The following is an 18,101-nucleotide window of genomic DNA, read 5'->3' as shown; positions in this document are numbered from 1 at the left end:
GATAAGAGATGTATGAGCCCCTAATAAAATGTAAAATAAATAAAAAATATTTTAAAATGTTTATTAATTTTTTAAAAAACATAATGATTCAGTAAGTGAATGTAGCCATAGAGTACCACCAAATACATACTGACAAAACTATGAAGTTAGAAAATCACGGCTGGGTGCCAAGACTTGTGGGTAAAACTTGAGGAATGAGATATTTACACCCCTCTGCCCGCAACCAGTCTCGCCACACATCGTTGATTCCAGAGCAACTTTACATTGAAGGAATTTTTCAGACAGCACCTTAATCAGGGGATCAAATGTTGCCAATAATGGGAGAGACCGACGTCACCTGCCTTTGACACAGTGGCAAAGAAATGTCACCTGGGTGATACTCCTCCAAAAAGACATCATCTGAACCTAGTCATGAGGAAACATGAGGCCGACTCACTAGGAAGGCCATTCAAGAAAATCGGTGACCCACATTCTTTAATAATGTCTAGTTAATGAACCGTAAAACCAAGGAATGGTACCAGATTAAAGATGAATGCAAGTATATGCCTCTCCTAGGGAATATTTTCTAATTAGAATAATTCGTGTTTAAATTTAAAAAAATCATTTTCTCGCAGGCTCTTACAGCTCTTGTAACAATCCATACATCCTCTGTGTCAAGCACATTTGCACAGATGTTGCCACCATCCTTTCCAAAACATCTTCTTTCTACTTGAGCCCTTGGTATCGGCTCATCCCCTCCCCCCACTCTTACCCTCTCACCCTCATGAACCCTTGTTAAATGATCAATTAGTATTATTATTTTCATATTTTATACTGTCTGCTGTCTCCCTGCATCAATGTTTCTGTTGTTTGTCACCCTGGTGGGGTGGTGGTTTACATTGATCATTGAAATCAGCTCCCCCCTCCCCGCCCCATCTTCCCCCTATCCACATGGTATCACTACTCCGATTATTATTCTGAGGGGTTCAAGTGTCCTGGATTCCATGTGTGGAGAGCTCCTATCTACACCAGTGTACATGCTCTGGTCTAGCTGGATTTGTACGGTACTACTGGGGTCATGATAGTGGGGGCAGGGGGCGGTAGGAAGCATTAAGGAACTAGAGGAATGTTGTATGGCTCATCGATGCTACACTGCACCCTGACTGGCTCCTTCTTTCCTTGTGACCCTTCTGGGGGAGGCAGGGGATGTCCAATTGTCTACAGATGGGCTTTGGTCTTCACTCCATTGTTTGTTTGGGGGTTTCTGATGCCTGATACCTGATCCTGTTAACACCTAATGATCACACAGGCTGGTGTGCTTCTTCCATGTGGGCTTTGTTGCTTTCTAGCTAGTTGGCCGCTTGTTTACCTTCAAGCCTTTAAGACCCCAGATGCTATATTTTTTGGTACCGGGGCATCATCAGCGTTCTTCACCACATTTTCTTATGCACCCATTTTGTCTTCAGCAATTGTGTCAGAAAGGTGAGCATCACAGAATGGCAGGGTATTGGAACAAAGTGATCTTGTGTTGAGGGAAGACTTGATTCGAGGCCCAATATCCATCTGCTATCTTAAAATATCTTAATACTTAACATATGTACATAGATCTATGTCCCTATCGCTATATATAAGTATATTTACATATGTACGTGACTGTTTTTATACCTCCACAAATGTCCTTTGCTTCCTAGTTCTTTCCTCTATTTCCTTTTACTTTCCTCTTTGTCCCACTGTCAACCTTCATCGGCTTTCTGTAATTCCTCTCGTTTTAAAATTTAATGCTGCAGGTCTGTCTCTTACTCCACTGGTTGAGAGCTGTAATTTCTTTATTACTTTACATCTTTTTACAGCTTTGATCCTTGTTTCAATCTGCAATATGGAAACAGATATACCGATCTAGTGAAGAGAAATGTGTGGTATCAACCCTTATTCCATAGTATGAAATTGACATTAATAAGGGTTTTGGGGGAAGGTAGATCGGGGTTGGCACATGACTGGATGACTGACCCTGAATCAGAAAATGGGGGCAGAGGCCTGTAGTGAGACTAGGATTAAAAATCCCATGGATTTTATAGAGGGAAAGTGAGAGATCGTAGGAATGATCATGTTCATGTTTCACAGATATTAAAAGGTCAACTAGGACTTTTTAATGGTTGTGTTTTGCTTCTAATGTTACTTGTAACTCAGGGTGGTTACAATTGCTGAAAACCAAAAGGGGCAGGTGCCAAGTCCAGGCCCAGAATGCTACAGGATTTCAGAAACTCATCTTAACAAACACAAGGAAAGGCTGCCGAGCCTTGTGCCACCTTCATGGCCACTGTGCAAGTCAGTTCCTTCTTGTGGCAAGTCAAGCGCCCCATTGAGGGTTTCCCATATATATATAGGAAATATATATATATATATATATATATATATATATATATATATATATATATATATATATATATATATATGTTTTGCTGACCCCTCTCCTTTATCAAACATCATACTACATTTTTAGCATTTAGCCTTTTTCTGTGATCTCTTGAAAGTAGGCAGGCCGAAGTGTTGCCAGCCTGGCTTCTAAGGCGCATTCTGGCTGTATGTCTTACAAAACAGATCTGTTCCTTCTTGGGACAGTCCACGGAATATTCCGATTTTTCACGTATGACCCGAGGTTGGGTGGCCGGCCAGACAAGGACTATCAAACGTATAATTGTGAAGAAGTGACTCAGGGTGACAACTTCAGCCAGGCACGGTTTCCTATTCGAAGCAGGACGCTGACAGGTTACTTTTCTTCCAGCCTTCCCCATCTGTTAGAACTGTTCCTCAAGCCTCTGGGCGAAAACCTTGCCCACTGGGTCCCGCGCCGCGGTCGGCTTCCACAACCACACTGAGCCTGCGCACACGCGCGCGCACGCATGCGCAACGCCGGCCCAATCGGAATCCCAAACGCGGGGAACCACAAAGGATGGGGCTAACTTGGAGGAGAGGTGGAGTCTCCAAGCCCACCGACGGACGTGATTGGCCGGCCGCAGGGTATGCATTCCTAAAGGGGAGGAGCGGCGCCCTGAAGCCGCGCCCTGTCGGCGGTTCTCCTAATTTGGGAAGGGCCCGCCGCGGGCGGGGAGTGGGGTTGGCAACCGCCGCGTGTGCGCCTGCGCCAAGTGCCGGGACAGGGCGTGTCTCTAGTTAGGGTGTGCAGCCTTGCCCTGAGCGAGTGCATCTCTTGCCGCCTGAGTGTGTTCTGCTGGACCTGCGATCCCCCTCCCCCCCGCCCAGCTGTTAGGTGCTGCCATCAGCGGTGAGTGTGGCATGGCACTCGGGTTTGCTACTTTGCTGCGGGGCTGGAAGGGCACGGGACCCTTCCCACCCGCTTCTCTGCCTAACCCATCCCCCTCCCTGCCTCGCTTCTGCCGGGCGCGGTCCACTTTCCAGGGCCGGGAAGATGGGGAGTGGCCGCAGAGGGGGCTCTTTCCTTTCTGCCCCCACACCCGCCTGGCCATCGCCCACGTGTTTTCTTGTTGTCGTTTGATATAGACCATGTCTAAATCGCTGAAAAAGTTGGTGGAGGAGAGCCGGGAGAAGAACCAGCCGGAAGTGGACATGAGTGACCGGGGCATCTCCAACATGCTGGATGTCAACGGTCTGTGTAAGTGCTTGGCCAAGACCTTGCCCTTGGAGGGTAGGCGAGGGGGCTCTAAAGACCCCCAACCACCTGCTGATTTAGAGCTCCTGGCTGCTTGTAACTCTCACTTTCCTGCAGGAGTTTCGTGCAAAAAGTTTGCGCTCACCATTTGTTCCTTTCCCTCTGGGAAAGGAGCCTGAGCTACAGGGTGAGACACAGTTAGCTGCTGTGCCTCCTCCATTGCCTAGGATGGATAGTGGCATTTGGGTCCAGTTTCTAACAATTATTTTAATAACCTCTTTAATTGATTTATTTTAAGCCCCGCCCCCCCTTCTCCGTATATAGTCTTTGGTCTATGAACAAATGCCGCACAAAGGTTACGGGGTTAATTGGAGTGCTTGACTCCTCATTTTCTGGGATCTTTGCTAAGGCTTGTGTTATTGCGCTGCATAGTGGTGACCCTGTGGGTTGCTGACTGCAAGGTCAGCAGTTCCAAACCACCTGTTACTCCACAGGAAAGAGATGGGGATTTCTACTCCTGTAATGAGTTACAGTCTTGGAAATGCACAGGGCAGTTGTACTCTGCCCTATAGTCAGTATGAATGCATATCCACTCAATGTGTGTTTTGTGTGGTTTTGTGTTACTGTGATGTCTTCCACACGTGCTCATTTGACCCTGTAGTTTCATCACTATCTTTCTTACAAAGTCCTTTTCCTATTTTATGTTAATTTTTCCCTTTAAAACAATCATTGCAACTTCAGATGCATTTGGGGCAAATACTGCTCATTTGGTCACCAGTGGTCGATGGTTCTAAGACGTGCATACAGCCCTGGGGTTATTGCATACCTTACAGAATGGTCGATAGTTTATTTGAAAACTAAGCCACCAGACTCAAGGTTGTCCAAGAGCCACATGTTGGGGTCCCACCAGATTCTACTAGGCTCACAAGCCTGTTTGTTCTCTTTTTATTAAGAAGCCTGTGATACAGATTCTTCTGTGACATTTTCTAATTTGTAAAGATTAGTAACTAATTCCCATACTTGTAAAACACTGGTAGGTGAAGCAAAATACACAGAGGCTAACCCTGACCCTGATTTGGACCTTTTCCTTTAAACACGTCTAGTTGTCAGTGATGGTCCATGCTGTCTGATATGATACATGGTCTCACTGCCCACCTCCTCTAGCTCTGTCTTTTTTCCACACAGTGACATTTCCCATCACTGAACACAGAGCTCTTCCTGAATCAGAGCACATCCTCTGACACCTTGCTGTCTACAAATACTCCTCTTCACTGAAAATCGTATTTACCTGTCACAAGTCAGCTGGGCCATCCCAACCAATGGGACATCTTCTCTGTCACTCGCTCCTCTGTGAAACTGGGCGCGTCTTGCTCATCTCCTGTTATATAAGACGGACTTCCAAAGGTTACTTGAGAAATCCTATCACCTTGTAATTCCGTTTTTCCATGAACATTTTGACGCTCCTTTATAGACGTAGGACCTGGCAGGACTTAAGCTGTGCAGTATTCATGTTTGTCTGCTTTATAGTCGTGTCTCAAAAGTGCTTGATGGACAGAAGAAAGATAGATGAAGGGGCAGGAAAGTTTTGGAGGTCCAGACTAGGGTGTTCAAGGAGAGATGTCCAAGCGACCTCATAGATGATGGCTTGCTCATTGGGCATGCGGGTAGCGGAGCTAAGTGTTCTAACTTCGTGGCTTGTGTCAGATTGGGCTTGCAGCTATTAATTGTGCTCACGTTTTGCCTCTAATCATAGCAACGCATGTGACAGAGAAGTATGGCTCCATATGGCTTTTTAGACTGTAATATTTATAGGAACAGCTCACCAAGCATGCCTTGCTATTGATCCTTGTTAGCAATAGGAAAGGAGATGTAAAGTTATAGACAGTTTGCGTTTGGTAACTTCCGGCAAGAAGTCTGCCGTGAAACTTAGGGTTTACACTGGGCTTCCTGGTAGATGTTGGCTTCTCAGTGGTGATCGATTCTTGGTGTTGACAAGTACATGGAAGTCTGGTACTGAACTGGCTACATGGGATCTGGGTTTGCCCAGCCACGCTGCCGTCTCGATCGCCTGGGGGTGGGAGGTGGGGTGGACGGGCACTAATGCTGCAGAGCAGGGTTTCCTAAAGTGGGTGAGACCACATCCTAGGTTATAAATCAAATTTTTTCTTTTATTCTTCTTCATTGAGTCAAACTTTATTATTGGGTAACAAATATTCTCATAAAAAAGTTAGCATGGGTTTGTGTGTGTGTGTGCTTAAAATAACCTTCTAAAACACACCTTTGAAAATGCTTCAACAGAATTGCCTAGAATATGATTAGCCAAGTTTCACTGCAAATAGCCCATATTCATGTCATATTTATAAACCTCTGAAGCTTCAGTCTGTAGAACAGAAGTAAATATCTCAAATTTAAATATCCACCTTCTTATGGCATTCAAGAGCTATTTTTTAAAAACTCACTTTACTGAGGGTCCTTATAGCTCTTATCACATTGTATCAAACACATTTGTACATATGTTGCCATCATCATTTTCAAAACATTTTCTTTCTACTTGAGCCCTTGGTATTGGCTCCTCATTCCCCCCCCCTCCCCGACTCTCCTTCCCTCATGAACCCTTGATGATTTATAAATTATTATTATTATTTCATGTCTTACACTGACTGCTGTCTCGCTTCACCCACTTTTCTGTTGTTCATACACCTGGCGGAGGGATTTTATGTAGATCATTGTGATTGGTTCGGATTATACATAGATCATTGTGATTGGTTCTTCCTTTCTCCCTGCCAACTTCCCCCTACCCTCCTTGTATCGCTACTGTCATTATTGGTCCTGAGGGGTTTATCTGTCCTGGATTCTCTGTGTTGTGAATTCTTATCTGCACCAGTGTACATGCTCTGTGTACATTATGTGTAAGATAGAATTCTGGTGTAAGATAGAATTGGGTTCATGATAGTTGGGGGGAAGAAGCATTCAGGAACTAGAGGAATGTTGTATGTTTCGTCAGCATTATACTGCGCCCTGACTGGCTTGTCTCTTCCTTGTGACCCTTCTGTAAGGGGATGTTCTGTTGTCTACAGATGGGATTTGGGTCCCCACTCCTCACTCCCCCTCATTCACATAGATATGATTTTCTGTTCTGGGTCTTTGATGCCTGATACATGATCCCATCGACACATCATGATCACACAGGCTGGTGTGCTTCTTCCATGTGGGCTTTGGTGCTTCTGAGCTAGATCGCTGCTTGTCTATCTTCAAGCCTTTAAGATCCCAGACGCTATCTCTTTTGATAGTTGGGCACCGTCAGTTTTCTTCACCACATTTGCTTATGCACCCGCTTTGTCTTCAGTGATTGTGTCAGGAAGGCTAGCATCACAAAATTCTGGGTTATTTAATACTTAACTTATAAATATAGGTACATAGATCTATTTCCCTATCATCATATATAAATATATTTACCTATGTACATGCCTGTATGTAGACCTTTATAAGTGTTCTTTGCCTCCTAGTTCTTTTCGCTTTCCTTTGGCTTTCTTCTTGCCCCACTCTCATGTTCAGGTCAAACCTTTTTCATTGTCAGGGGCCTGCTGAATATATGTATATTTTTTTCTGAAAAGTGCGTGGTCGACCAAATAAGTTTGAGAGCCTACACTCCAGAGGAAGAAAGGCCAAGCCACAAGCAGGACCTGGCACACTGCTGTATTTCTGGTTTTGGGGTGCTCTGCCTTTTCCCATGGGGTTGTGGGGAAAGGTCGCTTCCAACAGAAGAGTGTTACACTTCTCAGCTGTTGAAGAGTAGGCTCAGTGTAATAGTTCCAAGTAGAGAAAGTGGCACAGCTGTGGGGCTTCAGCTCCATTATCTCTCGGAGGCCTTGGTTCTTATTGAAGAAGAGAAGATAGCCACTTGCTTCCTGGAAAAAACAGAGTTTCCGGTGTGGCATTGGGGATGAAAAGTAAAACCATTCTGAACACGTTCCACTGATGTGACTGTGAAGGGTGAGGTTTGATATAGGCTCATGAAGACAAATTCGCAGCATAGGAAATGGCTACTTCTGGAGTCTGAAAGCTTTCCACTCCTCATCCTTCCCTTGCCCACTTTCTCTAAAAAAAGAAGCACATTTTAAGTTGTGAAGATAGAATGAGGGCGTGAGGCTTCTTCTAAGCGTCTGCCTTTCAGCTGGATAGGAATGTGTTGCTTTGCTGTTACAAACAACTGTATCTATTCTGTCACGTTTGGGGAGGCTACAAGACTAAATTCAGAGCGCCAACTCTAGGGGACAGTTTTCTCTCCTTTTGTTGGTGCTGGAGCCAGGTCTGTGCCTCCTTTCAACATCCACAGGCCCTTTGGAGATCTCTGTGTGAAGCCATCAATCTTCCCGCGGACTAGAAGGGACCCCGTGTCCAAAGAATGTGTTCTGACGTTCTGCTCCTGCGTCCTCTTTCTTCACAGTAGTAGAGGTTTTGTGTTGTACACATCGCACTTTGTTTGCTCAGAGACCAGGAACTGCTTTCTGAAAATGAAGTCTACTCCCAGGGGAGACTTAAAGTCTGAGAAACCCCCAAGGTAGCCCTTCCTTGCCCATGTGTCAGAATTGACGCCATGGCAGTGATTCTGGTTTGGTTTTCTGTAACCTGGAGAAACTATGTAACCTCACAGAGATTTCATCATTAAATGGGAACTTTAGTACATAGGTTGCTAGGAGTCCTGGTGACCTAGTGGGTTACATGTTGGACTGCCAAGCCCAAGGTCAGCAGTTCAAAACTACCAGCCACTCCGCAGGAAACAATTTATAGTCTTAGAAATCTATAGGGGACTGAGATAGTTAGTTTATTGTGCCAGCCTGGCCGATAAACACAAGTGGGATTAATTGAAGGGTGGAGAGATAAATGGCTTGGTGAGCCTCGCCTTTCTTGTCTCTCGCTCTTTGATCATCAGACCAGTATGCGGCTGCCTTGCTTGTTCTGTGCCTCAATTTGCAAGCTACACTACCTGTGGGACACCTAACCCATGGACTGTGTCGCTGTAAGTTGAGATCCCTTTAAGACCACACGATTGGAATGTACATTTCTGGAGCTGGGGACTGATGGTTGGTGACCTGACTGACAGTTGGGGCCTGCCTTGCTGTTTGTTGCCTGTGCCGGGATAGCCTAGCTCTCTCTCTACAGAGGACTACCTGGCGGCCCTCAAGACTTGAAGGACTGCCAGTGTCTCACAACTCTCTCTTGGGAGTGAGTTGCACTGAGCCATTTGTATTGCTTTATAATTTAACTGTTCATTTCTTGTATTATCTATCTATGTATACATAATTTAACAGTTGATTTCTTGTGTTATCTATCTATCTATCTCTCCCTATATATATATAATTATTAGCAGTCTGGTTTTGTCTCTCTAGAGAACCCTGTCTAACACAGGGACAGTCCTATACTGTCCTCCTCTAAGGTCACTAGGAGCCAAAATGGACTCAACGGCAGTGAGTTTGGGCTTTGGTTTTCCCAGGTTGAGTGTTAAATGCCGTCATGCACGTAGATCTCACGCTCAGTGTGGAATTCAGCGAGTGTCCATTCGCTGCCGACTATTAATATGAATATTCCTGTGGTGAGAGCCAGCCGTCACCAGTTGCAACAGATTCTGTGTGGTTTGACAATGAGACGATGTCAGGCAAGAGTGTCTTAGGTCGATGGTTCCTGTGTGGACTTTCAGGGCTGGTAGAACTTGACACTTGTGCCTGTGATACTTAATAGATTTAATTTGCTATTTCTTCTAAATCCGTCCTGATTTTGACTTCTTTTCAGTTTTTCCCCATCCTAAGCAGCATTTCAATCTGCACACTTGCTTTCCATAGAGCCTGCATGAGTAATGTCACCAATTGTGTCCTTTTTATTAAGGATGCTGCCGCAGCCAGGGGCTTCATTGGGCGATAAAGCTGCCTTTGAAGGGCCCCAGCGTCACCCTGCACGGGCGCCTGGAGTCCCACGGCAGCCTGGTGCAGTGACTTCCGTGTCTGTTTATTTGTCTCTGGTGACTTTTTGATCTCTTCTTGTTTATTGTCCTCTGGATGCCCAAGCCTTTATCGAACTCTTCCTATCTCTCTTTCTCTGTGCCCCCTCCCCCCCCCCCCCCAAGCCAGGTTAGACTCACATGCCTTTCACAGAAAGCTGGAAAGGAGAGTAACCTACCAAGGGAGTGGTCTTTCCCAAGGGCCAGGCCCAGTAGTCGACAACAGTACCCCTGAGAAATTGGGGCGACTTCCGGAGCCCTGAGAACCCCCTGTTCATCATCTGGTTGATCCACAGGGGCTGTCATTGGAGGAAACAGAAGAGGTGCCTGTAGTGTGAAGCAGTGATCTTTAGTAAAAGCGGCCCTCCCCATCTCCCCTTTATTTTAACCTTCCTAAGTGGTACGGCCATCTCCATCTGCAGCTTTTGATCAGGCTGTGCCCGGCCTCGAGGACCTTTGTCTGCTGCTCCCTCCAGCTCAATGCCCCCGGCAGGCAGGGCTTGGGGAAAGAATGGGTGGCTTGGACAGCCACCGGACAGCATTCCTGTGGCCCTTCTTCTAGAAAGGCTAAATGTCAGTCCCTCACCCCAGGTACGCCCATGCGCGCACAGCGACTGACATGGCTTTCTCTGCTCACTCGGTCTCTTCTCCTCACCCTGACCTTGGCTGAGTGCTCTGGAAAAGGCTATGAAGGAAGGGAAGTGATGGGAGTCAGCGACGAATGTTGGATTTCCTGGGCGGTGAAAATGGTTCAGTGCTTGACCACAAACTTAGAAGTGGATGGTTGGAGCCCAGTGAGTAGTTCTTCAGGAACCAGGCCTGGACGCCTGCTCCTAAGAGGTCACAGCCTTCCTAACTGTGGAGAGCAGGCCTGCTCTGCACACCTGGGTGCAGGTTCCATGCAAGGGGATCGACTCGCCAGCAGCCAGCAGTAGCAGCAGCACCACCACCTCTACCACCAGCACTGCCTCCACCCACACCACCCTCACCAACTCCAGCAGCACCAGCACCACTGAGGCCACCACCTCCAGCACCACCGCTCCCACCAGCAGCAGTACCGCCACCACCTCAAGCACCAGTACCACCACTACTTCTAAAGACATTTAACTTAGAAATAGGCTTTTCTCCCCAACTCCTATCAGAAACTTGGTTGAACTGTCCAATATTCCGTTTTAGGTAGGACATAGATTTCATCAGGATATACTCACTCCCATAAGTCAATTCCGACCTTATAGGACACCGACCCTCTAGGACTGCCCCTGTGGGTTTCTGAGACTGTAACCCATCTTGCCTTTCTCTTGATGAGTGACTGGTGGGTTTGAACTGCTGACCTTGAGGTTAGGAGCCCAACACGTAACCCCTGTGCCCCTCGGGCTCCCTTTTTAGGAAGATAGGAGATAACAATAAAACAAGAGGACATCTTTGGCGTAACAGAACTAATTATGATATTTTACTGTTATCAAATCATTTGACATTTGACTCTAGTCAATTGCAGCATATTTTATATAAACAGCTCTTTTTAATTTTCATCACTAGCTGTGTGAGTGATGCGCTCTCTGAGCCTCAGTTTGCTCATCGTGAACTAGAGGTAATGAGTGCCGTCCTCACAGATGAGGTTTCATGTGAGTCAGTTTCTGTAAAGTGCCTATCAGTCCACCTGGCCCGTAAAAGTCTACTCGTCACTATTAGTACTCTTTCACACATGATTTTATCTGTGATGGTTTACTAAGTGCAGAGCAAGTCTGTGCTACGTGGGATTCAATGCTGGAACTTCGCCGGTGACCTTGGCCTCCTTGTGCCACGGTTTCCCCTGGCAGCTCATCTGCTGAGCTGCCCGATTCCTCGCTGATGCAGAATTCCAGGAGGAGGCAGGTGATTGTACCCAGTGGGGCACTGGCCTCATGGAATTCAGGACCAGGGACAGGGTGTTGGGGTGACTTTGGCTCCACAGGACTTTATTTGTGTGTGATTAAGGCTGTAGGCATTCACTCCTGTTGGTGAGTTTTATCTGATCATTATATTTATTCAACAGTAATTATTGAATGCATCGTCTTTTCTTTTTTTCCCACGGTGAGCAGACACTATGTAAACAGTCCCCTTAGCAGTCTTCTCCGTGTGGTTGTCAGACTCCCTGCACAGTCACTTCAGCTCACACTGACCCGGTGTACAACAGGTATACAACAGATCGGCTGGGCGGCCCTCGCTTGTTACGTGTGAGACCGTGGGTGCAGCCCCTCTGTCAAGCCATCTCCTTTAGGGCCTTCCTCTCTTGCTGCCCTTCTACATTTCTAAGCGGGATGTCTGTGGGGAGAGGAGGGTCCCCACAAATCCTCACAGGTCCTGTAGGTGCAATTGTACAGCGATAATACGTAAGGATTATAGTAAAATTACAGAGAGCATGAGAGGTAGAGGAGAGACTGGAATAATGGGAGTCAGACACATTTCATGGTAGCATGCTCACCTCCTGGATGGCCATGCTCTTACCAGCCAGGTCCGCGCACAGCGTGGGCCGAGGGGAGGTCGGGTGGAGACCTGGCAGGAGACTTGAAGACCTGGCAGGAGGTTGGAGAGCCGGGCCGGATGCTGGAGCCCTGGGCACGAGGTTGGAGGACCCCACTTATTGTTAACCAAGCATTCTACCTCTTAGGGGGACGTAATTGCATGTCACCATATGTCACAGGAAGGGGCAGTCCAATAGGCATACACATCGTAGGAAGAGGATGTATGATAGGCATAAGCAAGACAGGAAGGGGATGAGCTAGGGGTGTGCCCATAGGAAGGGGAAGGTCTAGGGGTATACATGTGACAATATGGGCGGACCCTAGATTCATGATGGCAGCCTAGCCTTAGTCATCCTTGGGTGGGTTTGACCTCTCTGGAGTCTCCTACAAGGAACCAGACAACTACTATCCTTATCAGAAGGGAGTGGGCCCTACTTGTTGTGGGATGAATAGTGGTGTCTGCCTGATCTAGATGGCTGATATCCCTTAGGGAGAATAACTCTGACCTACTTCTGATGACCTCCAAGTATATAGTCATTTGCAAGCAGCTAAGTTTGGCATGTATTTGGGGGAGACAACTTGGAAGAAATCCTTCTGTTTCCGGCAGATGTCCTTCTGCAGAGACTGGTGGTGAGTAGATGCCTACCTGTCCTTGCCTCTAAGGAGCATCGTGGCTGTCCTTCTTTCAAGACAGGTGGAATTGTTCTTTTGGCAGTTCTTGGTAGGTTCAGTAATCTTCACCAGCCCCACAGTTCAAATACATCAATCCCCTTTGGTCGTCCTTGCTCAGTGTCTAACTTTCATATGCCTACAAGGCGATTGAAAGACCCTGGCTGGGGTCATGTGCACCTTAGTCCTCAAAGTAACATCCTTGCTTTTCAACACTCTAAAAGAGGGCGTGTGCAGTGGATTGATGCACAACAGTGCGCCCTTTGATCTCTTGACTGCTGCTTCCATGAACGTTGATCGTGGATCCAAGCAAGAGGAAATCTTCGACAACTTCAATCTTTTCTCCATTTATCATCATGCTCTCTCTATATTAATCAAGTTGTGGGGATTTTGGTTTTCTTTACCTAGAGTTGTAATCCATACTGGAGATCGTCGATCTTCATCAGCAAGCGCCTCACGTCCTTCTCATCTTTTAGCAAGCCGGGCTGAGTCATCTACATATCGCAGGTGATCAAGCTGTTAATAAGCCTTCCTCTGATTCTTTGCCATGTTCTTCATATGATCCAGCATCTCTAAGGATCTGCTCAGCATATAGATTGTGGTGAGAGGAGACAACCGTGACACACCTTGCTTGGTTTTCAATCATGCAGTCTTGTCTTGCTCTGTTCCGTTTTCTCCATGTTGAAGCTTTAAATTATAGCAGTCTTGTAGGATAGTAATATTGTCCCATTAGGTTCCCAAGGCTATGTCTTCACAGAAGCAAATAATTATGTCTTTCTCTCATGGAACTCTTGGTAGATCCAAATCACCGACCTGTCAGTTAGCCACCAAGTACGTCAACCACAGCGCCACTGGGGCCACTATATAAATTGCACCAAAGCAAAAAAACCCCAAACTCACTGCCATCCAGTCCTTGTCGACTCCTAGCGACCCTGTGGGACATGATAGAATTGCCCCTGAGAGTCTCCGGCAGTGTAATTTCTTAAGTGAGTAGAAAGCCTCATCTTTCTATCACGGAGAAGCTGGTGTTTTTTGAACTGTTGACCTTGGGGTTAGCAGCCAATGTGTAACCACTATTCCACTAGGGCTTGTATATGAACTACATAGAGATGAACAGCTGTTTGCCATGTTAAGAAAGCTGGAAGGTATTTAGTGCACCTGCAGCAGTTCACCGTAAGAACCTGTAATACCCAGTGCTTTGAGAGCCAGTATAGCTAGCTCTTAATTGGGATAATGAGAAGTAGAAATTGTTGATAATTGAAAATCAGGCCCTGCATCTGACTGTCGTAAATGCACACAAACCTGGTTGAAAGAAAACTAGATGTATGATGGGCTTCCTAAGTCAGGAAGCAAAAATCAGTGATTATTTCTTTTATCACCAGAAATCCTGTTGTTTCTTTCCATATCAAGTGTGCTAATTTTTTTTTCAGTTTTTCTCTTTAGGTGAAAGATAACTTAATAAACATGTGGCTGAGGAGCAGTTTAAGTGCCTGACCAGTGGAGGTCAGTATCGAGCCTCTGCAGTTTACTCCCAACTTCTTATTTCAGGGTGACCCATTGCTTCCTTTCTCGGGCCTCAGGCCTCTTTCTTCCAATAAAGAGATGCATACCTCACAGTGAAACAAACCTTAGCTGTGAACTGTCACCTAGTGCATTCCCCTCGTAGACTTTCCAGGGGCAGCAAACCTCGCCCGCTCCTGTGCCCTCCTCCCATGGTTGGCATGCTCAATGTTGCAGCAGCTGTGTGTGTTCGGGGTGCCTCCCAGCAGTGGACCACTAGAGGGGGCATCTTCCAGTGCAGGACCTTGTGGTGTCATGTGCCTGCACAGCACCCCACCCCCACCCTCAGTGCCCCTGGCCAGTGAATCCCCCCACTAGTGTAGCTAGCAGTCCAGGAGGGAGTTAGTCTTGGGGGCTCATACCACCATATGTTAAGTTTACTTTTTACAACTGTTGAAGCCTTTAGGCCATGTCAGAGCTATTTAGTTGTGTGTATGTATAATGTGTGTATACAGTAGGAATGTGTGATAGTTATATAATTTCATGTCAACTTGAGGATATATAAAAGTGTAAGGGGCTAGCCTGTCAGTCATGTCACAGGAGGTGCAACCGAGACATACAGCTCTCTGGAGGCTGGCCTTTCACTCTCTGCCGTCACCTTCTTGCCTGCTGGCCACCCCGAGAGGGGCTGGAGCCCTGCTGTGCTTTCCACCAACTTAGGATCCACAGGCTTTGCACCCACCAGCCTGGGATCTCCCTGTGTTCTGCATCATTGCATGTGGCTGCGTGAGTCTGAAGAGGGACTTATGGACTCAGATAGGATTGATGGACTGGAGTTGGACTGGGCTGGGATGTTTTGTTATATAATTACCCCTTGAAGTAAGGCTCTTCCTTACACATAGTCAACTTGGCCTAACACAGGACGCTATAAGTTTATTTGAATTGGTGGCCAAGAGTTTAAGATGTATATATGGGAAATGTGTGTGTATATATGTATGTGTTTATATGTAATGTGTGTGATTTATATGGACATATATGTGTTTATAAGTGCATTCATACACACACACATACTCACTCGCTCACCCATTGCCAACAAATTGATTCAGACTCATAGGGAACAAAGTGATTTCAGACTTACAGGGACACTATAGGTTAAAGAATTTCCATGGGAGCACACACTGCCTACTCCCAGTGCCAGCTCTGAACTATCCTCATGCCGCTGAGTTGGTGCTTGAGAGCCCCGAGCCATTTAGACTCAGTACAAGTACCGGACAACTTGTGTCACCTGCGAGGGAGGTGTTCTCAGGGTGCACCGCACGGCCACACACTTCACCTTCCAGACGAGCCGGCAGGTACCCCTCCTCGGGGTCATGTTCGTCGGCTGGGACTGCAACAATGGCTCCACTCTGGCCGCCGCTGTGCTGGACAGCCGGCTGCGCTTGTCCTGGCTCACACGCATGGGTCACAAGGAAGCCAATTACGTACTATGGTTTGCTGACGCAGGTGGGCACCCTGAACCTGGGCCTGGATGCTGAAGGCCAGGAGGTGCACGTGCCCTTCTGCGCTCTGCTGCCCATGGTGACTCTTGATGACCTGGTGTTTGACAGCTGGGACATCTCATGACTGAACCTGGCCCAGGTGATGTAGCGCGGGCAGGTGCTGGATTGGGGTTTGCAGGAGCATCTGTGGCCGCACATGCAGCGCCTGTGCCGGAGCCCCTCTGTCTACTTTCCAGAGTTCATCGAGGCAACCAGGGCACCCGTGCAGACCACCTCATCCTGGGCACGCATGCACAGATCTGCAAGGACATCCGAGACTTCTGGACCAGCAGGGTACTGGGCGAAGTCATTGTCCTGTGGACAGCAAACACTGAGCTCTTTGGTGTGGTCCCAGCCTGTAATGACACAGCTGACAACCTGCTTTGAACCACCGAGTCCAGCGGGGATGTGCCCCCGTCCACGCTCTTTGCTGTGGCCGGCATCCTGGAGGGCTGGCTGTTCCTTCCTCAGTGGGGCCCCCCAGAACACCCTGGTGCTGGGGGCACTCGAGCTAGCTTGGTGGCACCGCTTTTCGTGGGCGGGGATAGCTTCATAACAGGCCAGACCAAGGTGAAGTTTGTGCTGGTGGACTTCCTCATCAGCTCTGGTCTCAAGATCATGTCCATCATGAGCTACAATGAGCCATGTGGTGGATGACACGGTGCTCGACTCGCCTGGTGAAGTGCCCGACCACTGTGTGTAAATCAAGTACATGCCTTACGTGGGTGCCAGCAAGCTGGCACTGGACGAGTACACATCAGAGCTGATACTGGGCGGCACCAGCACCTGGTGTTGACCTGGGAAGACTCGCTGCTGGCCACACCCATCATGCTGGACCTGGTGCTGCTGACCGAGCTGTCCCAGCGAGTGGCTTCTGCACAGATGGGGACCCTGAGCCACAGGGCTTCCACTCGATGCTGGCCCTGCTTGACTTACTTTTTAAGGCGCCTTTAGTGCCCCCAGACAGCCCTGTGGTCATCGTCCTCTTCCACTAACGCAGCTGCATCGAGAATCTTCTCAAGGCCTGTCTGGGACATCCACCACAGAACCACATGCTGCTGGAGCACAAGATGGAGCGCCCAGACCCTGTGCTCAAGCAAACCGGGCCTGTGGCCCATCCTGTGCGGTACCAAAAAGTCCCAGTACCTGCCGTCCCCAATGGCTGCACAGGTGACACCAATGGCCACTGCTTGAGCCTGCAGTGTGTGCTGCGCCCCGTCCCCCCGTTCCCATCCTTCAGGACCCCATCCTGCCAGACCCCATCCCAGACAATGAAGCTGGCACCACTATCACACCTGAAAAAAAGAGAATTTCCACGGACATCCTCATTAGGGAAGGCGGCTGCTACATCTTTCCCCTCTGGAACAGCTGGTAGATTCAAGCCACTGACCCTGTGGCGAGCGGCTGAGTGCTTTATCCTTGCACTACCAGGGCTGTGCACACATAACCACAAATGAAATGCACCAGTCAACCAGCCGGCCAGCTTGGAAGTTCGACTCTTGATCATTCTTTCAGAGCTTTAAGGAAACAAAACCAGACAACACAGCGTGGCCCCTACTGCCATTGCCTGCCACGAGACTGTTTGCCACGGAGCAGCCCTGGTGGTCCTGTCCTGCTCAGTGTGGATTCTTGGTCAGAGGCAGGAAGGGGACTCTCAGTGGCCAGTGCCCATTAGTCCCAGAGGCTTGTCCTGCTCCGTCAGATCCCCATGCAGACTGTGGCTCTGGGAGCGGGCCACCCCTGCCTAGTTTCTGCTGCTCTTCTTGAATCAGTCCACTGTTTTTTTGGGATTAAATGTAAGGAAACAAAACAGAGACGATTGCCAACGACATAGGTCCGACTCATGGCAGCACCGTGTGCGTCAAAGTAAAGCTGGTACTGGCTTCCACTGGCTGCTGGTTCCGAAGTACGTCCCCAGGGCTCTCTGTGCAGAGCCTGGGGGTGAACCTGAGCGGCCACCCTTTGAGGAGCAGCCTAGCACGGTGACTGTTTGCAAGACCCGGGCACACTGCTTTCTAGTGAGTGCTGGCCGGCCACTTGAGGAATCCCTGTTCTCAGACTTGCTATCCACTCTTGCTTCCTCCCACACAGAGTCAGTATCCGGCCTGCCTGGTGGCTCTTGGCGCTTCCCTCACCCACTTGTCTTTTGGAGTCTGTAGGCTTCATCACCCAGTTAGCTTGTGAGCTCTGGCTTTGGATTTTTGAAGGCTGACTAGTTGCTGTGTAGACTTTTTGCTTACATAGGGAGTGGAGATTCAGAAAACGGGCTGTTCTCCCGCAGTCATCTTCGC

At 48.0% G+C, this 18,101-nt stretch overlaps 1 protein-coding gene and 1 pseudogene across 2 annotated transcripts in view; both read left to right on the top strand.

Moving 5' to 3' along the window:
* Positions 1–3,122: 3,122 nt before the first annotated feature.
* Positions 3,123–18,101, top strand: part of RSU1 (Ras suppressor protein 1) — a 257,042-nt gene continuing 242,063 nt past the window's right edge. For both annotated transcript variants that reach the window (XM_075552447.1, XM_075552446.1), the window contains exons 1-2: positions 3,123–3,262; positions 3,499–3,610. In XM_075552447.1, coding sequence (XP_075408562.1) covers positions 3,502–3,610 — 109 coding nt within the window. In that variant the 5' untranslated portion in view covers positions 3,123–3,262; positions 3,499–3,501. The remainder of the gene's footprint in view (positions 3,263–3,498; positions 3,611–18,101) is intronic.
* Positions 15,536–17,661, top strand: LOC142451322 (inositol-3-phosphate synthase 1 pseudogene; annotated as a pseudogene).

The sequence above is a fragment of the Tenrec ecaudatus genome, chromosome 6 (genome assembly GCF_050624435.1).
Source record: "Tenrec ecaudatus isolate mTenEca1 chromosome 6, mTenEca1.hap1, whole genome shotgun sequence".
In the NCBI taxonomy this organism is placed as follows: domain Eukaryota; kingdom Metazoa; phylum Chordata; class Mammalia; order Afrosoricida; family Tenrecidae; genus Tenrec; species Tenrec ecaudatus.
This window is presented reverse-complemented; position numbering and strand designations above follow the sequence as displayed.